General features: G+C 41.7%; 1 protein-coding gene across 1 annotated transcript; it reads right to left on the bottom strand.

Annotated features, from left to right (window-relative positions):
* Window positions 1–581: 581 nt before the first annotated feature.
* LOC137435458 (kinesin-like protein KIF20A) lies at window positions 582–22180 on the bottom strand. Its single transcript, XM_068129250.2, has 18 exons — window positions 22085–22180; window positions 19932–20036; window positions 15652–15753; window positions 11851–11989; window positions 11089–11267; window positions 10725–10791; window positions 10004–10171; window positions 8818–8929; window positions 7709–7780; window positions 7256–7411; window positions 5577–5736; window positions 4456–4602; window positions 4095–4234; window positions 2631–2799; window positions 2398–2536; window positions 1952–2064; window positions 1019–1123; window positions 582–919 (listed from the first exon to the last, which is right to left on the bottom strand). The coding sequence occupies exons 1-18, from the start codon at window positions 22175–22177 to the stop codon at window positions 749–751; spliced, it is 2337 nt and encodes a 778-aa protein (XP_067985351.2). The 5' UTR covers window positions 22178–22180; the 3' UTR covers window positions 582–748.
* Between the last annotated feature and the right edge of the window lie 2992 nt (window positions 22181–25172).

Here is a 25172-nt window from a genome sequence, read left to right as displayed (position 1 = left end):
TACATTCCACTTTATTAGTCCCCTACTGGTGTACACCGGAGGGGACTATAGGTTTGCACGGTCCGTCAGTCCGTCAGTCCGTCAGTCCGTCACGCAAAGAACAGTTTTCCGGACTTTTTTTTCTAAACTCTTGATGCTAATGATTTCAAACTTGGCACACGGTTTCCTCATGATAAGTTACAGGTCAAGTTCGAACTTCACGACGTTTCGATCATTTTTGACAAAGTTACGGCACTTTGAACTTTGGGAATTTCTCCAACAGTTTTCCGGACGACAGACTGCCGGTAGGGGACATGTATTGCAGCGCAATACTCAATGCTTGTTTAATTTACACTTTTTAATCAATCTTTAAAAACAACTTTCCTGAATCAAAGTACAATTATTTTTTTAGAGTTGAACTACCAAAAGCAATTGGCAGATTTTAGCATTATTGGCCAAAATTAAACACCAACAAACCTTTTTCCGTTACTGAGTTCCTCTTCAACACTAATTCCCTTTTGGAAGCTTGGAGGAAAAAATAAATAAAAAGCCACGACCTGCATGGTTGGAAACGACATTAAAACAACCGAGACAACTCAGTTAAATAGCATCAACTTTATTAGAAATATATAAAAAGTTTTAAAAAGTAGACTAAAGCAATTTCATTATCCAAGGAGCTTCAGTGCATTATATTGGCAAGGAAAGAAAAGTATGCTATTTCGGTCAGGCCTATCAAACCATAGGAGCTTCTCCGCACACTCCCCCATGATCACAGCATAGTTTTCTTATTCTTGGGCAAGAAAGAGGGAGTAGTGGGACTTGTGCCTTGGCCTTTAGCAGACCCAGAACGTGTCTGACCACCGGCCAAGCAGTGGCGCAACCCGGTTAGGGCCTTCTTCATTGAACGAGGGCACCGTTTTGTTTCAGCATTCACAGGCATCTGTTGGGAAAACGTTTAGTCAAAAGGAAGTTGGAGTGTCAGGAACACTGCCGAAGAGAAATTGGACGTAGGAATGAACAGGCAGGAAACGTTGCTTACATGGGGCGCTCCGACATCATGAAGGGATTCGAACTCAGCTCGCACATTTGCTTTTTCTCGACTCTGATTCGCCTCGTGCATTTCACGTCGTCTTACTTCCCCCTCCTGCACCAATAAAAGAATTTACATTTGTGAGGAAAGTTGCAAGATCATTTTTCACTTCTTTTTAACCAAAGGTTTTTTCTTGTTTCACCAAAGGTGGATGGAGGTTATGTTTTCACCCCTGTCTATCTGTTAGTGAACAAAATATCTCAAAAAGTTTGGACGGATTTGGACAAAATTTGGCAGAGATGTAGCGTATGTGACAAGGACGAAATGAGTAGATTTTGGTGAAGATCCGAATACTAGAAATTTTTAAGTGATTCTTCCCCATTGGGAGACGAGGCCAAAAACGATACATAGCAGGATATCTCAAAAAGATGTGGACGGATTTGGACGAAACTTGGTGGACCGGTTGGGTGTCTGACGAGGACGATTCGATTCGACTTTGGTGAAGATCTGAATATGGATTCGGATATGAGAATTATTTAATTTTTCAAGTGATTCTTCACCATTGAGAGAGGGGGCCAAAAACTATACATAGCAGGATATCTCAAAAAGTTGTGGATGGATTTGGACAAAACTTTGTGGACAAGTTGGTTAGGTGACAAGAACAAGTCGATTAGATTTTGGTTCAGGTCAGAATCCAGATCAGGCCTATCAGTGGGATACAAAACGTAAACTGTTAAGCCTGGCGGAGGTATGCTCTCTACCGAGTGCCGTTCTAGATGGCAAAATGTTTGATACATGCCTCCATTGGTGCTCATCTAATGTTTTCCACAAACCCTTCCCTTTTTCATAAAATGACATTTTGTACATGTCGTTTGAGGACAGTACATTTAATGTAGAACTGTATACCAACCTCTGAAACCATATTACACTTGTAAAAGCTACCTTTAAGGCCTCCTCTAGTTTCTGCTGAATCTCAAGGTGGCCTGGGGAAGCTCCCAGGAAATCCCGCGAGAGCCTTCTCTCAGACCAGTAAACTGTCCGGTATCTCTCGAGCTCTGCCAAACCAAATCACAATATACAAAAGCAGATCGACTTAAATGATCACAATGCCATAGATTTACAGTCGACAATGCTAGGCCGATCAGTCATTTTACTCTCCATGATAATCAGATCTTCCATATCACGACCCTTGCTCCCCTTGCATTGGCACTACCATTCACACCCACCATCTTATTAATTAATGAGGTCCATCTTACACCATCTTACAAACTAATAGAACCAATGTACGGTTTCACCATAGGCACTGTGGAACCAAACACCTTTGCTGATGGATGTTACATAATAGGCATCAAAATCTTAAAGACATCACATCTGAAACTATTCCATGCCTGTAGCCTTCTGTTCCAACTCGTGCTGGGAAGCTTGCAGTGAGGCTTCAGTCTGACCCAGAGCTTCAGTCATGGATACCAGCTGGCTATCTTGTTCCTTCAGCAAATCCTGTTGCTCTTTCAACTGTTGTTCAAGTGCCTGCTCAAACAGCTCGGTTTAAAATGCGAAGATCAAAAAAAAAAAAAAAAGACAAACGTGAATTGAGCAGGTTCACTTGAGAATTATTGCTCACCAGTGTGCGGCTTTTCTCTGTGTGCAGTTGAGCAAGTGTGACAATATGGTCATCTGGCCCAGTGCGGGCCGCTTTGCGTTCCGCGTACTGTCGCATTGCGTCTGTGTAGAGCTCCATCCGCTGCTCCCACCTCTCCTCCGTGGCCTGGCGCTCTTCTTCCAGCTTGTCACTGCAATGCATGACCAAAGACGATGCTTGTTCAGAAGTTTCAGATACAGAAGTGACAGTTTGTGTTTGATGCATCAATCTGAAGTCAAGTCCAATGCCAAGATGAAAATACAACAGCTATAGTCATTGAAGGCCAACCATTCATGGAAAAAAAAAACAACTAAATAATTTATTTTTTTAACGAGAGCAATGCGTCTGTCGCCAATATGCCTCCTCATAGTCCCACAACGGGTAGATGCCCTCGTTCACCGTCCTAAAAATAAACAAGTTTGATTTAAATCCCTTCAGCTGTTTTCAAGCATCACATTTTCATCAGCCATGACAGGTTTCACATCGATCGGTGAAGCAGTTTCAGAGAAGATATTTTTTTAATTACCGGCTTTCAAGCTCACATGGCTGCCACACCACGTGACATATGATCTTTAAAAATGTACACTCTGCATATGTATGGGGAGGGGGATCACGTTTGTGAAGGTTCGTGTTGATCGGATAAGGTTCGTTTTTCTATCCAAGATGGCTGCCAAACCACCTGACATATGACATCATTTTTAAACTATATGCAATGGTGTTAGATAGTATTTGTAAAATTTCGCATTGATAGGGTAAGCGGTTTCAGAGATATAATTATTTAATATCTTCCTACAATCCAATATGGCTGCCAAACCATGTGACCAATGATATTTTTGTGATAATCTTTTAATCGCCACGCGTAGTCAATGACAAAAAGTTTCGAGTCAATCGATTTGGTGGTTTGGGAGAAAGTTTTATTTTTATTTTTATGGTTTTAGGTTAAATCAAATATGGCTGCCAAACCATGTGACCTACGATGCCATAAATTTAATATTTAAATATAAATGGGTCATATATCATGTGCATGCAATTTCAGATTGTTAGGATAAGAAATTCGATTAAAATATTTTTGGCTGGCATACCACTTCACCTATGACATCATCATAATAATGCTTTTGTTCCCCATTGGGAGTACTTGACAAAGTGCCAAGTTTCAAATGTTTCCATTCAGCGGTTTCTGAGAAGTAATTTTTAATTATTTGCGTTGAATCCAAAATGGCTGCCATACCACGTGACCTATGATGTCACAATTATCATAAAAACATTCTGCATGGGTGTCACTCCTACCCTGAAAGTTTCGTCTCAATCGGACAGGTGGTTGCTGAGAAAAATGAGGTTTAGCCCGGACGGACGGACGGACAAACAACCCAAAAACATCATGCCTCCGGCCACCTTCGGGGTGAATCATTTGGGGTGAAAAAGAAGAATCCCTCCACTTGGTCCTACCTCCAGAACTTCTCGAGGTCCAAAAATTGTTTGGTCATGTCTTGCACAACTTCTTGTCTTGCTCGCCAATCCGCCATTATTTTTTCCTTCCTCTCATCGATTAGTTGTCGTTTCAACGCCTCAATCACCTCCAAGAGATCCTGGAGAAAGCAGTATCTGGCTTTTAGGGGCCTTGATAGAAAATAGTTAAGACTAGATACCGATGAGCATTGCATTGCCATCACAGAAAAGGCTGCAGTATTGTCGGGATGTTGAGAAATTGAACATCGAGGGAATGTCAGATGGCATATCAAGTTTACACAGACACCGATGATTATGATCTGCAGAAGTGACCATCTTCGGCTCATTTTGGTCAACAAACCTCCGTCTCAACCATGCTGTCATTCTCAGATTCTTCCTCCTTTTCGATTAAATGTTGCAGTGTGGGGTATCCGGTGACCAAAGCCATTTCGCGAGTCGTGAGACGCAGCCCCACGGTGGGACTCGGACATACCTGTACACTCACCACCTGCGCAAGAGACGTGGTTGGAGACTTCAGCATGACACTTTATATTCAAAAAAAAAAAAATGTTACAGCAGAAAAATACAAATTTAAATATATGAAGACAAAAAACAAATCGACTTTAAAAAGCATAAATCTGGTATGTGCAAAACGAAACTAATTTAGTTATTTAAAGATGAAAGTCCTAAAAATAAATTAAACTAATAAAAATATGAAATTTGTACTTTTAATTCACTTATTTGGTGCAATACAACCAAATATCTACAGCATTGCACGTGGGGGATTAACAAACTTCGAAGCGGTCCAATCGGGCAGATTTCCCCGAATCCCACCCCATGCACATCAACGGTGAGGAAGGCCGACCCCGCAGACAAATGTAGCTACATGTATCCCCATTGGCTTACAAAAGCAGGCGATTCATCTATACAAGGTCAAGGTACTTGGAGAATGGCGAACAAGTATTCCATCTTAGCGGGCGCAATTACCTTCTGGGGTGGCTCGGACTAATCGCCATCGGTGCCCAGGTAACGTTGCCCCTTCGCAGTGCCAGCACCCACACATTGAACCTTTTGATGGCGCGACTGCACATGTACAGACAAGTTTACCCGTCTACATTGGGTAAATCGGCCGTTTAATACAACCGCGGTGGACCGATTCTGTCGCAAGCCACGGGGGTCCTTAATTTTTTTCTTTTCTTTTTTTTTATTCCAACACAAATTCACAAAACTCAACTGTACATAGAACAGAGGGGAAAAAAACTTAAACAATGGTCCCATTATCTGGAATGCACTGCATTCTGAAGTTCAGCTCAATCCGAGCCCCACTTGTGTAGTTTTAGTGTTGTTCCAATTTGCTGTACATTCTGAGTAAAAAAACTGTCTTCATGGAAAATTAACCAAGTCGGCATCTTCATAGTGCTTCTTCTATTCCTGTAAACAATTATTATGCCTTACCCCAAATCCCCCGTTATCTCAGAGCACCTGTTTGGCCACTGAGGAGAATTTGAGGGCGTGTAGGCTCTCATAATACGAAGCGCAAGGATTGATGTTTACAACCATGGAAGCTTGGCCATGCCCGCAGAAGAAACCTTGGAAGAGACGGGTCAGCTTGCTCTCACGGAAGGGCACAACTTTTCGAAACCTGTTTTGGGGGCATGACGAGGCAAATACAGTAGAGAATAACCATTTAGTTCATTTAACCCCTCCCAACCCCTTTTTACACCTAATGCAGGTAATACCAAATTCTGCCAGGTAGAAGAATTTACAATGCAATCACAAAAAATATGGCACGAGCTCAGTGGTTCTTAACTGAGCTGCCAGTTAAATTGCAAAGTTACTAAAGGAGTGCTAATAATCTAATTCTAAGACCTGCACCAAGTCATTCATTTTTGACAAGGGGTGCAAGAAAATATTCTAAGAACTGAAGGGGGTGAGGGCACCAAAAAAGGTTAAGAACCACTGCACTACCTGAAGTACCCAGTATTGCCCAGGGAAATTCAGTGAAACATGTATTTAAATATTTCCTGCATGACAATCACAAAACATATTACTCCATCACTTGCGGAAAAATAACATACTCACTTGAGATCTAAATACGGGAGTGTAATAATAAACCTCTGTGAAGGAATATTTTTTAACAGGTGCATGAGAAATAGCATGGTGTTGGCTTAGCGGTTGGGGTGCCGGCTTGGGATCCTAGGATCCTGGGTTCGAATCCCGGTCGGATCGCTGAATTAACGCCAGGGGGGTTGACTCAGCCTGTCATCCTTCCGAGGTCGGCAAATTGAGTACCAGCTTGCTGGGATGAATGATCCCGGTGTGTACCCCGGCTTAGAATAGGTACACCGTATCCCTGCGCATCGTAAGAACGTGACCAAGGGTTGGCGTCAGGAAGGGCATCTGGCCATAAAAACATTGCCTCAAACAGGGAACCATGATTGTCATGGGACCCGCAAGGCTAACCCCCGCTCCAGCAGGGAAAATGGCCTTTAAAAAGGGGGAACGACTATGCAACAGACTGTTAGTTTAGTTTTGCGACCAGAGCCGAGCTATGAAAAGCAGCCTACAGATCGAATATGAGATTGTAATCTTCACCTAACACTCCCTTCCAATTCCCAGATAATGTTAAAGAAAAATGAAAACGCTACAGAAAAGCGATCGGCTGTAGGCAAATGGGGCTGCTTGCCACTCGGACAATTTGTCACCGAGCTTTCTGCAAGACGTGGGGAATGATTACAGGAGCAAATATTTGTGTCAGAACAGCAATTAGAAAAAATTTAAGGAAGTTTGGGGCCAAGGATAGGAGAGAACAGAGGGAAATACTGATTACCATTTCGCAGGATGGTTTAGGGTTTAAACCCCAGGTCAAGAAAAACTTTGCAGTTATACTGCAGAGTCATTAAAAGAAAGAATACAAGAGGAAGTTTCTTTTTTACAATTCAAAACTTGGAACAAACCTAACAGACGTTACAACATTAATTCGCCTTAGGTAGGGATAAGTCCAAGTAAACAAGCGAAGCCAATTGAACGAACTAAAACAAAAAGTTGAGTTGATGCAGAGATGGGGAGAGTCACTGGTAATACATGCCAAAAACATGTGAGTTTCATGTTTGATGGTACGCGTTTGTTGTGCGATCGAATAAGTATCAGACAAGCCAGACCTCTGCAGACACCCAAACTGGTTGCTCCTCAAGGCATGAATGCACTTTCCCAGCGTCATGAGGGATGCGTTGATATTCCCCCCCTCCTTCAGCCGATCTCCGGTCGTGTCAGAGCGGCTCGGACACTCCGAGCCTGCCAGATCACACAGGTTTAATCTGCAGGGAGAGAGAAAAAATTACAATAAATTTTTTTTTTTACAAGGGGGACGCAAACTATTTGTACAGGTTACAATTTACCAACGTTAAATTTCAAGATCACAAGATGACATTTTCTAGCTCTACACCAGGATGTAGACAATTTGTATCTGAATTTGAATTCAACACCTCGAGGCTGTCTTACCGGCACATAACCTATGGCGTGCGACAAGCCAGTCGTGGCCAATCGGCAGAGCAGCTTAATTGGGCAGAAAAGGCCACGTGGATGCTATTGGTAGTTTCAAAAGCAAAACTCACTCGCTTACGGTGACATCTTGTCCATGTTCATTTTCAGAAATCCGGAGCAAACGTACAGAGAAAATACTGTGCCTGCATGAAAGGAAAGAAAATAAAAATGACTGCCATGTTCAGCATTTAAGGATAGATCACGGATAAACAACCATAGATTGGCAATCACAGCACACGTTTGGTGGGCTGAATGGCCTCCTGCATTGGAGTTCTTGCAAGAGAACCCCCATTACAACACAGAGCAGGTCGAACGCATTATGAACCTTGAAAAGATTGCAACATTGTACGATGCTCTAACCTATAAATAAGCTCTTTTCATTATTGGCTTATCTAGGACCAACTTACATTGGCCGATTCACCAAAACAACAAGCGTTACGCCTAGGTCCCCCGTCCGTGAAGTGATGTGAGTTGACAAAGTGGAAGACGCAGAAAACATGGAAGAGTCGATAAGATTTGCGAGTGGTTTGGAGACATACCCACACACCAGATTAGAAGTTAGTAGTTCGTTTATTTTTCAAGATATTCCGCTCACAAGGATCGGACATATATGGTGGCGGCCATCTTGGATTTTGACAAGGCGACCCAATTTTCAATAGAGTTCTTCCTTATGCCTAGATACATCCACACACCGGATTAGAAGTTAGTAGTTCATTTATTTTTCAAGATATTCCGCTCACAAGGTTCAGACATTTACTTTTCAAGATATCGCGCTCACAAGGTTTAGATATGGTGACAGCCATCTTGGATTTTGACGTGGCGACCTAATTTTCAATAGGGGTCTTCCATATGCCTAGTTGCACCCACACACCAAATTAGAATTCGGTCCTTCGCTTACTTTTATAAAGATATTGCAGTGCACACACGCACGGACGGACAGAAGCACGCACGGACGCACACATGGACAGAGGGTAAAACCATAGTCCCCCTTTCGCTCCGCGTTGCGACGGGGGACAAAAACAGGATGTAGAAAATGTTCACAAATTTGAAAACATGAAGACAGGAATGCAAAAACTCCTGACATCAAAGATCAACGTTCAGAGAGCAGCAGGATGCAGAAAACAGGACAAATTGAACCGACAATTTGGAAATGTCTGAGACGAGTTTAGGAAGGGCTTACCCACGGCTGGAGTTCTGGTTCAAGCGAGTGCTTCCCATACTCAGATTCTTCTGGCCAAGCATCACCAATTGCTGTGCTTGCGCTGCACTGTTTACCTTCACCCAGCGAACATCTGACCCACAAAGAGAGATACAGAAAAACTAAAGAAACGAATATTTGGGAATTACTAAAAAGCATGCAACACAGGTGTGCCCCAGGTTTGACCTAACCCGTTTGGTTACTACTGCACCTTGTGGCATATGCCAGGAAACTACTCTAGCCCAAGTCTTTCAACAGCTGACTGGCCAGATCTCACATTTGACAGAAAGTGCAGAGATTTGTAATTTGGTCTGCGTGTCAGCGATAGCTTGTCAACTCTTCACGAAGGGCACCGTGGGATATTCAACATCCACAAACTAATGCTGGCAGATTTGACCCCGTTTAACGTCGTAATTTGTATGTGGTAATTTTTTCGCACACTTCCCTCCAGGCCACTACAATGTGTCCTGCAAAGATCCATATAAAGGAAAAGACCAGATCTGATCCGACTGGAAAATCCCTTTTACCTATTTGCTGATGACCACCCTATGTCATGACATCCCTCATCATTCAGATAGACAGACAGCAGCCTCCTCCCTCTTCGGACCTTGACCAAATCACAAGCTGGTCAAACACTTGGAATATTTATTTCAGTCCAGACAAATCTCACTGTCTCTCTGAAACGACTGTCTGGCAAACCCTCCCATCTTAACAATCCCCTTAAGGACGTTCAGTCACTCACAACTGGGTCTCAACATCAGCCATGATATTTCCTGGGTAAACCACATTTCAAAGTTGGCCTCCAAAGCCAATCTCTGACTGGGCATCCGCCATCATGCAAAATCCTTGGGTAGCACAAAATCAGGAGTTGGCCCACTGAGCTAGCACCGGCAGGCCTAATATGTAATTATGAAATCTGGCAAATTGTCAGAGACAACAAATTAAATTTTGATGGCCAGTCTGTCCTCGTGACGCATGTTAAAGTACAAGTAATGCGATGGAATCTGTCCCAAACTATGATCCGTTTTGACTGGTGCTGTGAAGGCAGGGCATCGCATAGAAAAGGGTACGCAGTACATGCACGGCCTGCAACACCAGTGAAGCAAACCATGCATCAGGTCACATCCATGCGGAGCAGGTGCCTCCACCCTCAGAGCATACGTCTTACCTTTAAGAAATGCCTTGCCTTGCCTGTTCTCTGCAAAGTGTAATCCCACGCGACGTGCACCCACCCGCCTCGCTGGTGCTTCCAAAAGCTCGTAAACGGTCTCATTATATATCTCACAGAAGGAAATCCAAACAGCAAAGGAGCAGTTTGCCGGCAATGCTGCTTCTGCTTCAGAAATAAAAATGATCATTAAAAAATAAAGTGATCAATCGAGTTTCTCAAAAAATGTAAGTCAAAGTAGAAACTAGGCTTTCTCGTAATGAGTGAAGGTAAACAACGGTGCTGAAATATACAATCAATGTAAACAAAATTATAGAATGGCCATTGGCCATCCATGAATAAAGCTTCCCCACATAACCCCCGCTGTTTTCAGTGCCAGTCACACAAATCAGATTAATAAAACAAAACCCCATTGGTCAGCTATACAAGTTAAAACTGCAGTTGTGGAGTGGATTGGGGGGCTTGGAGTATGGGTGGGAGAGGCAAAAGGAAATAGGAATCAGTCATTTGGCTGAAGTCTGGCACATCTGAAATAAGAGGTCCAACAAATTGAATCTTTGTGTATGGGAAGAAAGTTTGAGATGGTTGGAGGTTGGAGGTGCGGGTGGAGAGACCATGGACACAATTGGTTGCGGAAATGGCAAAATGAGAGGACAAGGGGTCCAATAATAATGAATAAAGATGGGGATATGTGAACACGGCAACTAGTGAGCAATCTCACCAATATCACGGGACTCTGTCAGGAGCGTCGGTGTGCTATTGCATCCCGTCGACAGACTCGGATCAATCTGATTAAGAGATAAACAAATGCAATTAGAGTGCTTTTAAAATCGCAATTCCATCCTAAGATATCATAAAAGTTCAACCCAGTTTTAAAAGCAAAATAGTATCATTGCACCAAAGAAAGCCCGATGCAGACATCAAAATGAGCCGATGGAAGTGAACACCTGGAAAAACAGAATACATCGGTTGTTGAACTCTTACCTACTATACTATGTAACATTTGATAAATCACTCCTCACCAGAGTTCAATGACCATAATTGCCAAAAAAAAAAAAAAAAAAAAAAGCACGACAATAGCGCACCTCAGAACCAAACAACTCGTTGGTAACAGTTACATCCTGCTGAGCTTCATGCGCCTCTGTCTGGCGGACCTCTCCCGCGCCACAAGGACGTAAATCACAGGACGCAGAGTGGCGGCCAGCAAGTGCTGAAAACAAGGTGGACAAGGCACGTGGGAGGAGGCCGGGGTCTCTTGCTGGGCCTGCAAGTTTCCGATAGACAGAAAAAAAAGAAAAAAAGACAATGAGCCGATCAGTTGTCTGGTGACCGACTGCACGTAAACCTATAGTTGAACTAACAAAAGGTGTCAATAATGCTGGAGATTTCTTGTTTGAAGACATTTAATACCTGGCTGAACCCGAATACCAACAATGTTCCAAGCACGACGCTTCAAGTTGTACAAAAACACGTTCAATTCCATCCGCATTTACTCAACAGGTTGTCAACAACTGGAACCTCAAGCAAATCCAGTTTACTACCATGTATGTCCCCTGCATCGGAACTGATCCCAGCATTACCCGGTTCAGCAGTCCGAGGGGTACGATGCTCCCCCGGAGAAAGGTACAAGTTTTGAAGGTTGCTCAATCTGCCGTGCATTCGGTGTGGCACCGAGTATTTTAAAAGCAGAATGTTGTACATTTACCACAAACGGAACACAGTTAGTAAAACTTTACTCCAATGGGTACGAAACAGAACCAGACACATAAAAGGTAAGCACAAACAATCATGTTCCAACTATATAAACAACTTTCAGGCACAAAAAAACCATAATAAGCATGGAGTACCTTGAATAGTGTACGTTTTCCCAGAATTTGTCACGCCATAAGCAAAAATCAAGATGTTGGTCCCGGTCATGAAGTCTCGAACCATGTCACACATCGTGGCATCATACAACTCCTGCTGGCTCGCCGAGGGTGGAAATACCTGGAGGTGGCGGGGTTCGGGAGGTTTATAAGAAAAGTGAGTGGATTGCACCGACACCCCCAGAAAAGAGTGCTGGCCGAATGCACTCCTAGAAATGTTTACAAGAAAACTTTGCCCATCACTGCTGAGCTATTATCTGCACCGAACACCTAATTATTGCATATGATGCTCTTAAAATTACAAACAGAGCTGCAATTTTGTGCGGCTGCGATCACACGATGCCCTTTTCTTTTCAAAGGATTCTGCAGATTTTTTGGAAAGGGCACCTGGCTTTATTTACTCATTGTCATGGGAATGTTCGGGTGAACAACCATCAAGTAGTGCTTGTGGCAGGTATTAGCTGAATGGATTTACTTCAGCCGTTGTTGACCAATCAAATTAGTGGAAAAAGAGAACCCTGAGGTCAATCTCTGAAAGTAATACTTTCACAACGTCGTCCATGCAATCCCAGTAAACGTGGGAAACAACGGACGGCCTTCTTCGGCCCAACATGGTCTCACCCTATGGCTCGCATCTGCTACCTACTCCATGCAGTCATCACCCACCGGCTTCCTCCCACGTCCACACTGGTCCCGTCTCCAAAGGTAACCCTTGAGAGTGGCTGGATGATTCAGAGCACCCGCCACACACTCTCAACAGGCAGTACCCCCCTCGTCCGATTGCTCGCCCACGCACTCCCTCTCCCACTTCTTGCTCTTCAACCTTTTCCGCCAGCAGTGACGTCACCTCCCACTATCCACGAGCTACTGCAACATCCCTCACAAACTTTAAATGCTGTTTAACATTAAACTGAAAGAAATTGAGAAATTCTGACATCAGTAAGGCAAATTTTACTTACGGAACGGAGTGAAGATCTACGGTAATCAATATACCCCACAAGGAGGTAATGACATGACCCTGCCCCTCCTGCAGAGAACGGGTGTATCTCGTCTCTCGCAAATTGTTTCCTATTTTTAGTATTCACTTTCCGACAATCAAAAGGACTGTTCTTAGATGCAACACCTTCTGCTAGAAATGAACCAGAAAAGTGAGTTCTGGTGACGTTCAATGTGACAATTGGTCGGATGTGTGCGTATGCCTGTGGGTCGGTCGTTAACTCTATATGCAGGTTTCAGAAGGTGGAACGTAGCCCTCCCAGGTCTCAAAGTATCCAATCCATGTGTGTGTGTGTGTGTGTGTGTGTGTGTGTGTGTGTGTGTGTGTGTGTGTGTGTGTGTGTGTGTGTGGTTTACTTTATACAGGTTTCTTATTGCTTTTTCTTCTTAATGCTTAAAAAAGACAATCGAAGCGGCAAGTTTATGGCCAATTTATCAACTTGTAGAGTCCACACCCCACCACCACACTTTCATTCAATTTTATTGGGGCACTGAGTCTCAGTTATTCTCGCAGACCAACTCAACTTGACGCCTTCTGAATTTCCAAAATCAGACATAGTTTTGTCAGTCACCGTTGTAGCTCTATGAAAAGGCTCCAAAGGAAAACAAACAAAAGAACAAAATTAATGTGAATCAATCGGTCAAGGGAAACCGATAAAGTCCATATGCGTTCATGCTCATCACACTCTCAGCTATGCCTGTACCTCTCGTGTTCTCGCGAGGGAAGGGTATTCCAACATGGTGGCTGCTTGCCCTGCAAGCACATGCTGTGGCTGCGCTCCAGTTGTATATACAGCTCAGTGAACACACCCCAGCACATGTGAGACCGAGATTGGCTTGCATTCCCCTTAACGTCGCCTCTGGATATAGAAGCAAGGCCGCGAGCTTGCAATATGTATGCACCACATTGTTAGCCGCATGCTAATCACGAAAATTCACTGTTATTTACATCAAATTTTGACCCAATATTTTTTGAAACTGAATGTTCATCAAATAAAAATACTCAAGTTTTACAGTGACAGGTATTTTAGTACTATTTTCGACATTTCATGCCTACAATTATCTCGTCAATAGCTGAAAGTAGTGCAGAGGTAACAGATGTTTTGGAAAACGCAATAAATGAGTTAATATTTGAAGAAATTTTTCTTCAAACATTTAAATTCTCCTCGTATTATTTTGCTGCAAATTAGTAGGTAGATGATTGAACCGACGGGAATGTTCTGTGATTACGAGTTGCGAGGTTGCTGGTATGAAAAGCACTGAAATTCGATCTGTAGGTGTCGTGAGAAATAGTAATTTAAATGTGGATATTGATTCACCAGAAAATATACGGTCAAGACACAAAAAAAAAAAAAAAAAAAAAAAAAGTCCCAGCGGATCACAAAGAAAAACAAAAAAAGGAAATCAAGCGTGACCCCTGATATATATCTATATCTATATAAATATATAGAGATATATATATATATATATAGATATATATATATATATATATAGAGAGAGAGAGATATATATATATAGAGAGAGAGAGATATATATATATATAGAGAGAGATATATATATATATATATATATATATATATATATATATATATATATATATATATATATATATATATATATATATATATATATAGAGAGAGAGAGAGAGATATATATATATATATATAGAGAGAGATATATATATATATATATATATATATATATAGAGAGAGAGAGAGATATATATATATATATATATAGAGAGAGAGATATATATATATATATATATATAGAGAGATATATATATATATATATATATATATATATATATATATATATATATATATATATATATATATATATATATATATATATATATATATATATATACATAGAGAGAGAGATATATATATATATATATATATATATATATATATATAGAGAGAGAGATATATATATATACATACATATATATATATATAAACACAATGCATATATATAAACACAATGCATATATACAAACACACATACATATATTATGTACTTCTAAGTACTTGCAAAAGCTATTCTATTTGAAGTTATATCCTTAACTTATAAGCAATTGACCGATTTCCCAACTGCCCGGATCATCAGCTGGGCACCGATTTTCATTGAGGTTTCGATCTTTTCAGCCCAGAACCTCTCCAAACGGTGGATCCACAACCTTGGCCACAGGTCCACATCATTAGATTACTCAACATCAATGGACCCACATCCTCAAAATTGTGTCCAGACAGTCAGGCAACACAGCAATGCAATATCCTTAACCAAACTAATTAAATTCTTACTTTTATTTAAAGTATTAAAACAAACTAATAACTTAAATCATACATCACTTTATATGATAACTTATTAAGCATCAAGATAACAAGTTTTCTCAATCTTTAACATATAAACTTAAAAGTGCTAGTTTCGAAAATAATTAAATGTATTGTATGTTATTTGCATCAGTAAAGTAATTCCAAAGCTGGCTGCTGAGAAAAAATAAATGAAAATGCCAGGCCCTCTCACCTGAGGAAGCAGTATTGTATATCCATATCCAAAATGTGCATCGATATAATGTATGTAGAAAATGAGTGCAGAATGTCAAAACTGAGCACCAAATGTGCATGTAATTTTTACATACCTATCTATACCAGGTGTGACAAAATCCATTTCACGACAGCTACAGATAAATGAACCTCATTGGCAAACACCTTCATTGCTCTTTTTGCCCCACCAACAAAAAGTTTGCTTCATCCCAGTCTGCACCTAATCTACCACACATACCTGCGCAAAAGTGAACCGCTGCACAGAATGCCCTGTAACACGTGCCATACCCAGTGGGGCTGTGATCTCGACCGTACGTTCATCATCTATGCGCACGCAACGCTGCATACACCACAGGTTAACAGGCATAATCAGGCAAGGACGATATCATGATTAGACAGAGGACGAACATCAATGATATGAAAGGTAGACTTGCTTACCTCGACAAGATTATCAGTTTGTACACATTTTCTCGAGCATTGTGAAAGCCTTACCCATCCCACTCTCAAATCCTGCCCAAGTCGTCTCATGTTCATTTGAGAATCGCCTCGGTTTATCAAAGTTCATGCTGTTCAAGCTGCTTAACCGCTTTTCCCAACTTTGGGACAACACTTCTTTACCCCCAAGAAGCCATGATCTCAAGAGAATTTCAATCAGTCCGCTCATCAAAACCTCATGCCCAATCCTACACATGTCCATGCTGTCTAGTATGCAATAACTTATGATCTCTTCACATTTATATCAGTTTTAATCGTTTCTGCCCCATAAACACTGATTTCAGCTCAACCCAAAATAAAAAAATGCATACATTTATAAAAAGTTACACAATTTTGCTCCTGCATTTAGTTTAACAATTAAGATTCTATTTTGTGTTGCAATGAAAACGTTAGAGATACTCACAATATCCCAAGATGAAACATTTATTTATTTTTGAATGTAAAAGTATTTAAACAACAAGCTGATTGTGATACATTCCAAACGTTAAAATTCCATGGTATCCTTTATTGCTCGTTTCTTTCATCTATGGAACCGCCTTCCAGAGAACATTCTTTCCGACCTTTTCCCTACAGTGCTTCCAGTATTCCCTTGCCAGTTGTGCCCAATTCTTGTCCCACTATCAATCGAACCCTATCTCAGAGAAGGAAAAAAAATACCTCAACAACAAAACCAACAACAACATGGTAAAATAAATGTAGGGAGGAAAATAAATAAAGAATGAAAAGTGAAAGTGAATTTCCCCAAATTTCTTTTATATAAAAACCAGAGCAATACGACTGTCGCCAATATGCCTCCGCATAGTCCCACAATGGGTAGATGCCCTCGTTCACCATCCTAAAAATAAACGAGTTTGATTTAAATCCCTTCAGCTGTTTTCATATCGATCGGTGAAGCTGTTTCAGAAAAAGGATTTTATTTTTAAATATTGGCTTTCAAGCTAATATGGCTGCCACACCACGTGAGATATGACCTTTAAAAATGTACACTCTGCATATGTATGTTTCAGGGATCACGTTTGTGAAGTTTCGTGTTGATCCGATAAGGTTCATTTTTCTATCCAAGATGGCTGCCAAACCAAGTGACCTACGACATCATCATTTTCAAATAATATGCAACAATGGTGTTAGATGATATTTGTAAAGTTTAGCTTCGATAGGGTAAGCGGTTTAAGAGATAATTATTTAATATTTCCCTTCAATCCAATATGGCTGACACACCATGTGACCAATGACGTTTTGCGATCATATTTTAATCGCCATTCTTGGTCAATGACGCACGTAAAGTTTTGAGTCAATCGATTTGGTGGTTTGGGAGATGTTTTTTTTAAGGTTTTAGGTTAAATCCAATATGGCTGCCAAATCATGTGACCTATGATGTCATAAATCTAATATTTCAATACAAATGGGTCATAGATCATGTGCATGCAATTTCAGATTTTTAGGATAAGGAATTCGATTAAAACATTTTTGCCTGGTATGCCACTTCACCTATGATGTCGTCATTATCAGGTATTTGTTCCCCATCGAGAGTACTTGACAATGTGCCAAGTTTAAAATTTTTCCATTCAGCGGTTTCCGAGAAATAAAATTTTAATTATTTGTGTTTAATCCCAGATGGCTGCCTTACGTGAAATATGACGTCACAATTATCATGAAAAACATTGTGCATGGGTGTCCCTCATACCCTGAAAGTTTCATCTCAATCAGCCATGTGGTTGCTGAGAAAAACGAGGTTTAGTCCGTACAGACGGACGGACAACCCAAAAACAATGCCTTCGGCCACCTTCGGGGGTGGAGGCATAAAAATTTAAACTTGGTATTTATTTATCTGTGATCAAGATTTTATACTAAACGTCAAACATGCAATAAATAAAAAATACACTGGAGTTTTGCACAATATTCGATTTAGGTTCAAAACATACAAGTCGCTAGAGTGTAGAACAGAGAAGTTTTGTGTGAGACAGACATACACACGTGAAAAGAAAGAGAGACACAGACAGACAGACAGAGAGACAGAGAGACAGAGAGACAGAGAGACAGAGAGACAGAGAGACAGAGAGAGAGAGAGAGAGAGAGAGAGAGAGAGAGAGAGAGAGAGAGAGAGAGAGAGAGAGAAAGGAAAAGAAAATTGAAGTACAAACTGTCATAAAAGGTAGAAAACTTGCAATTGACCTTGCTGAGTGGTTGCAAATTTTAACCAAACTGCAGAATATAAACTAGATGGCATTCATAGAATACTTACCCTGCGGTCAACTTATTGCGAGCCAACTCTTATGTTTTTGAACATTTCTTTTCTTTGATCCAATATCGCCACCAGACTACGTGAGCGATGACATCATAAATTTATATTCACCAATATAATTGTTGCATAGATCACGCTCAATACATTTCAAACTGATCAGAATAAGCGTTGTCCCTGTCGAATTATGACGTCATAATTACGGCACAAATGACGTCATCGTTAACAACAACTATTCCCCATATTGAGTTATTTACAATGAGCCACGTTTCAATTTTTTCAATGCAGCGGTTTTGGAGATATAGAGGTGCAACATTTTTCGGTTTTTCGAAGATGACCTATGACGTCATGATTATCATTAAAATATTCGAAAGGGGGAGGCGCTCCTACGGTGAAAATGTTTTGTCCATCAGACCAACAGTTGCTGAAAAAGATTAATAATTATGATCGGATGGATGCGTTGTATTTGTCGAATTATGATGTCATAACGAAGGCACCGATGACATCATCATTAACATATCTTATTCCCCATGGGGAGTACTTGACAATGAGCCAAGTCTCAATATTTTCCATGGAGTGGTTTCAGAGCTATAGAGGTACGAAGTTTTTCCAAGATGGCACCTGTACCACGTGACCTATAACGTCATAATAATCATTAAAATATTCTACAGGAGGAGGCCCTCCCATGGTGAAAATTTCATGTCAATCGGACAAACGGTTGCCGAGAAAATGAATTTTTAAAATGCAGACACGGCACACGTACGCACATGAATGCTTAACCCCACTTTTCGCTTTGCGCGCGCAGGGTAACTACACTACTAGACAGTTCATAGAACACGATTTGTTGCATAGATCACGTAGTGTTCTACGTACCCCACGTAGTGTTCAAGTTTATACTTCAATTTTAATAAAATAATGATTTTAAAGATTGTTTCAAAAAACCCGGAAGTTTTGCGCTGCTGAAGCAGTCTTATACATCACACATCAGTGTGTACATCAGTGTGTACATCAGTGTGTACATCACACCTATATACTGTAATAAGATGACGATGAGTTGCACTTTAAGAGATGGAGGCCTTACCAACCACAATAGACCAATCGGCATATAGGTTGCCTGTTCTTCACCCTGACTGTGCTCGTACATAATTCAATTGAAATTAAGATTTAAAGGTGTGTAAATACAAGTCAGGAGACGACGATGGTTCACGAACGAGCGGTATTCAATGACAAAAGGGCGGACTATAACCGAAGCAGGCCCGGACAGGACAGGCCCGGAAATGGCAAAACGAAGGTTACTGACCTTGAAATGAGATAGAAAATAATGTATAATCGGTTATGAGGTTGGTTAGCTGCACAACACCGAAAATTCGGTGCGATTCCGAAAACTTCAGAGTCAGAGTCAGAGTTTGGTAAATGGAAAATTTTGGTTTGGTAAATGCAATTTGTAATTTTAATAATTAATAAATAATAATTAATAATTAATAATTAATTAATTAATTAATCAATTAATTTTAATAATTAATTTAATTTGTATTTGCAATGTAATTTGGTAATTTTTTTGTAAATGGCAATCCTTTCCTTCCTATTCATGTTGTGATTGGTGATCAAAATAAAACGTTCAATAAGTTGTTCCTCGATCATAAACTCATAAGACAGACGGATGGACGGACACGAAACAATTTCTTAAGCCGGATTTTTGTGTCGCATGCGTGGGCTAATAACCACAAGTTGCTGCAATGTTAATTGGTTAGAAGGCCATACCTCATTCATGCAAACACTCCTACCTTGTCCTCTCCACCGGCAACCTCTTCGGGGGACAACGGCCTGATTCGGAGGTACACCCGCAAAGCATCAGGCCAGTCCTTGCGCTCGGAATTTCCCCCAACATCCTGCATGGCACACCTTTCATTCATACACGAGCATAGAGAACACAATGCAAGGGAATCAAAAGCAAAATACATCATCTTTGGTGAGCAACGAGTTTTTAAAGTGCACATTCTCAAGAGGTTTCTGCAACCGAAAAGCAAGCCAACCAGGACTGGATATCTCTCACCCATCCTGTCAGCCCAGTTAATAGAATGATTAAAATTGAAACTTTACAACCACCTTTAGGGGCCATTTTTCCCCACTCCGTGGGGGTTGGCCTTTTTTTGGGCACCGTGGTCCCCTTTTTTGAAGCAATGTTTTATGGCCGGATGCCCTTCCTGTCGCCAACCCTGTTAGTCACCTTTTTGCAACACACAGGGAATTACCAGTGAGCTGGTACTCAATTTGGAATTACCAGCAAGCGGGTATACCCATTTTGCCGACCTCGGAGGGATGACAGGCTGAGTCAACCCCCCTGGCGTTAAATCAGCGATCGACCAGGATTCGAACCCAGGATCCTAGGATCCCAAACCGGCACCCTAACCGCTAAGCCAACACCAGGCTTCAAACTTTACAACAGTTAGAGAAACTGCATAATTATTAATAACTAGCAGGAGTACCGGGCAGGGGGGATGGGGGGGGAGGAGCAGGGTGAGGGGGGGAGGTGCAGGGTGAGGAGGAGGTGCAGGGTGAGGGGGGGAGGAGCAGGGTGAGGGGGGAGGAGCAGGGTGAGGGGGGAGGAGGGGAGAAGGTGGAAGGAGGAGGAGGGAGGGGTGAGGAAGGGAGTGGTGGGGGGGGGGGGGGGGGGAGTGGAAGGGGGAGGAATGGGAGAGGGAGGTGAGAGATGTACTACATATACATATTTTGGGTGGTGGCTTTGACAGGCCCCTCCGTTTTTGGGGGAGGGGGGATGAGAAGGAAAAAAAAAATTACCCGTGCAAAGTGCTTTAACCTCAGTGTTGCCCAGGTGAAAAAAAAAAAGGTCATTGTAATACCCTATAACCTGTGTTGCCCAGGAAAAAAGGAAATTGTAATACCCTCTGCCACCATCACCAGGTGGCACTACATGGTAAACATTTACATAGCGAATTTACTTTTTTTCAATTTATTTATTTTTGCCTTAAAAACTCCCAGGCACTCACTGATGAACCTCTGAAAGTTTGACGAAGATCCGTTCAGCCATCTCTGAGAAAAATGGCGACCGACACACACACACACACACACACACACACACACACACACACACACACACACACACACACACACACACACACACACACACACACACACACACACACACACACACACACACACACACACACACACACACACACACACACACACACACACACACACACACACACACACACACAATAGTAGATAATAATCCTTACGATAGTATAATTCACGGACCGGTGTTTGTGTGTCACGCTACTCTTACATTTGTGGCCCGATTACATCGACTTGCTACACAGGATCAGCACAGCCCCAATTAGTATGTAGAGGTGTTTTATCTTTGCCAGTGGTTTTGGGAGTGGGACTTAAGGGGGACGACGCAGATTCTCTATGTAAATGTGTACCGTGTAGTGCCACCTTCAGGTGGGCGAGGGTATTACAAGGCCGCACCCTTTAGTCAGTAACTCCTGTCCCCACATTTTCCAATACAGCAAGGTGTTTTGAATTATTAGTAGTAGGCATGTTTTTTGCTTCATGCACGTAACACGGGTTATTTTATTTTATTTTCGGGAGTGATTGAGGGAGGTTAGTTTCCTATACACCACCCAAATAAAGGTACGCATAAAAAGAACATTCTTCATGTTTCAAACAAGGTCGCCCATAGGGCGGTTACTCTGCTAGTAATTATAATCAAACAATCACATGTCACCTCCAATCTTCAATACAAACTCTCCCGAATCCACCACCTCCAATTAAATGGCGACCCATGCCTTATACAGTAGCTTACTCCCCAATTTAAAATCCCACACACAATACTTTCGTTTTTTAAACAACAACTCCAACCCTACAGCTTCGCTCCATTATTCTCCCAGAAGTCCAAAAACACAACTCAGACCTTCACGTTGTTGGAGGTGAGAGGAGGTGTAGATAGAGGTTCGGAAACCAGGCATTGCGCCTCTTCGTCCACACACTGTCCAATATCCGTCATTGAATATACAAAGGAAAAGGACAACCAAAAATAAATAAATATATATACTGTATATATATATATATATTTATATGTATGTAAATAAATAAATAAATTTAGATTCGTTCAGTCGACGACGATTCAAATGAATTTGCTGAAACCGGCTTAAAAGCAACAACTTTAAAAAGAAAAGAAAATCCCGTGCCGGTATAAACGGTATTAAATGCAAATCGCAGCCAGGTGTAGCCGCACAGGTGTGTAATTGATTCGCGCGAATACACCAATCCCACGAGCTTGGAAACTTGCGCATACAGGACATTTGGTCCACCAAGTTTGGTCATGAGCCAAACCAGGAGTTTCCGGAGTTGTGCGAACGGTGAGGGAATTCATAAATATTTTACGTTTTTTCATCCCCTTCCGTATAAATTGTGATTTATATCCTCTTCGCATTCGGCCATTCAGGTGTATTTTTAAAGTTAGGAAGATATTAAGAGTGACGTTTTAATGATTGCCTAGCGTCATTGATGAACACGTGATGCTAGCTGTGGGTGACGTCAGACGTGGGCGCCGCCATTACTGCCCACCTGGCACGAATCGAGGTTCTTTTCGGACTGACTAAGTTTCAAGGGCCTTGATTTGTTATCCAGGCGTTTTGCGGCTACTCACCTTGAGTACTGAATCTGTCATGCGACCCCTATGGTGTAACACTCGCTGAATAGTTCAGAACACCGGTTCGAGGTGTACATCCACCTGTTTGGCGGTGTTTTCATCCTGCGGTATGGCACATGCAAAAGAACCTGTGGCAAATAACTTCTACGGCATCCCACTTGCTGTGTCCTTATTGGTTGATCACCCAGTGTCTTCACTTGTATTCCCATCACATTAAGATAAGCAAAGTATGGCTCTTGACAAAAATATGCAGACAGACAGACAGACAGACACAAGGTCAAGAGACACACACCAATTACAATACCGCTTCCACTCCTTCAGTAACGTCGAGGCTAAGTATTATTATCTTTAATCTTTCCTGGTCGACAATAAAAGTACCAAATACAGTAACCATGGCAACATATGTGGATCATCCCCATGTTAAAACCTGATGGTGGAGAAAAGAAGTTACTTTCTATCATCTCTTTACTCCAGTTTCTTTAGTATGATCTTCTTTTACAGCTACAGTTATTCCCACAATCTTGGAGGGGGTTTGATTGTGGATACCTACCCTGTGAACAATCCCAAGCGACAGCAAGCTGTTAAGCAAACCAGTGAGGAGAAAGCGAGTAGGCAGACGCACAACTCTGGCACGTACGTTATTGGCACGATTCCCCCGAGTGTCATCGGTGACCCCTGTCAAGCAGCCGAGGCCCGACAGCCTCTCGGGGAATGTAAAATGTCTGGCTGTAACGAAAATATGCCAAACAATGACGACCAGTCACAGAAAATGACTAAAGGGACCTCGTAGACTGAGGCCAAAGTCTGTACGGCCGGCCACACCGACCCGCCATAATGCGTGCCGAAAAGGATAATGTCTGCACCTTCTCCAGTGAGAAAGGGCAAACCTCTACACCAAAGCTAAAATGGGTGTCGCCTGTTCCACAAACAACTCCAGACTTTAAATGAGCAGGAGCTTAGATGAGAAGGGAATCATCCTCCACTGCAAAGCGTATTCTGCGCATGAAGCATGGGGGACTAACGGTCGAGGATAAAGATTCATGAACCCGTTGAAATGAACAAAACTGTCAGCCAAGGCCGAACAAAGTTACACAATCTGGTTCATGAATAATGATCCTTAACCGAAAATGGTGGAGATTTTGAGCTATGGGAGAATTTCCTCCCACCTCCGAAAACCCGCACATGGAGATAACAACCAACTGAAGAGATTACCCAAATTCTATAACACAGGATTAATTGCCCATAACTTGGACATAATGCGCATTGAAGGTAAAATATCAACTTGTGGTTAAATTTGATGTGAGCATGTTGTGGTTAAATTGGACAGCTTTGTCGAACGGTGGATCAGTGCTCCAAACCGCCCTGATTATTGTTTTTGTGGTGAAAAACCTTTAGTTTATGTGATGAAGGTTGTGGTCAAGTTTCATCAAAATCGTGTGTGTAGTTTTGGAGTTGGAGAAGAGGAGTGTTTACATACAGCCTGACTTCCTACCTGACGGACACCACACGATGCTGATATCTGATCACCTGAACAAGTTTTGGTTTCAGGTGAGCTAAAAATGGTACGTGCTGATTCCCATTACACTCTTTAGAACACTAACACCCTTTAAAACCCCTTACACCCTTAAAACTCCCAGACCCCTAAAACTCCTCGGACCCATAATACCCTCTTTCCTGGAAGTCCTCGCTGTGTCCATGTGATTTTTACCTCTCCCACGCCTCCTCCCCCAAAGCCCTCTCTATCTCTCTCTCTCTCTCTCTCCTCTCTCTCTCTCCTCTCTCTCTCTCTCTCCCACAGATCTCCTGATGTCCCTGCTCTCAAATGTTACACTTGTGTGCTTCCCTCTCTCCCCATCTTGTCTCCCGCTCCCTTTATTATGTCTTATATGTCCGTTTGGTTTTTTTGTCATTAATGTTAGCTCTTACACGAGCCTCGACCTTGTATACAAAAAAAGAAAAAGAAAACCCTAACACCATTTTAGGCCCCTAACAACCCCTTGACCCACTAAGAACCTAAAGACCCTTTAGATCCTTTTAAGATCCCTAAAACCCCTCAAACACCATACAGAATCCGAAGACCCTGTAGATCCTACAGACTCTGTTACACCCTTTAGAACCCTTAGATCCTTTAGAATCCTGAAGAACCGTAGACTCCTTTATACCCATTTAGACCTTTAGACATTCACACCTTCAAACCTTTTAATACCCAGTTGACCTCTGACTTTTAGACCCATTCGACCTTTTAAGACCCTTTAAACCTTTAGACATTCACACATTCAAACCTTTTAATACCCTGTAGACCTCTTTGACCCATTCGACGTTACGATCCTTTAGACCCATTTAAACT

The sequence above is a fragment of the Myxine glutinosa genome, chromosome 9 (genome assembly GCF_964187855.1).
Source record: "Myxine glutinosa chromosome 9, kmMyxGlut1.1, whole genome shotgun sequence".
NCBI lineage: Eukaryota > Metazoa > Chordata > Myxini > Myxiniformes > Myxinidae > Myxine > Myxine glutinosa.
This window is presented reverse-complemented; position numbering and strand designations above follow the sequence as displayed.

Excerpts from the sequence above, each read along its gene's own strand:
- LOC137435458 (XM_068129250.2), bottom strand. The coding sequence starts at position 22,177 with ATGACGGATATTGGACAGTGTGTGGACGAAGAGGCGCAATGCCTGGTT. Across the intron at positions 20,037-22,084 it reads TCACCTCCAACAACGTGAAG|GATGTTGGGGGAAATTCCGA; the intron begins GTCTGAGTTGTG and ends TGTGCCATGCAG. Across the intron at positions 11,268-11,850 it reads GAAAACGTACACTATTCAAG|GCCCAGCAAGAGACCCCGGC; the intron begins GTACTCCATGCT and ends GGAAACTTGCAG.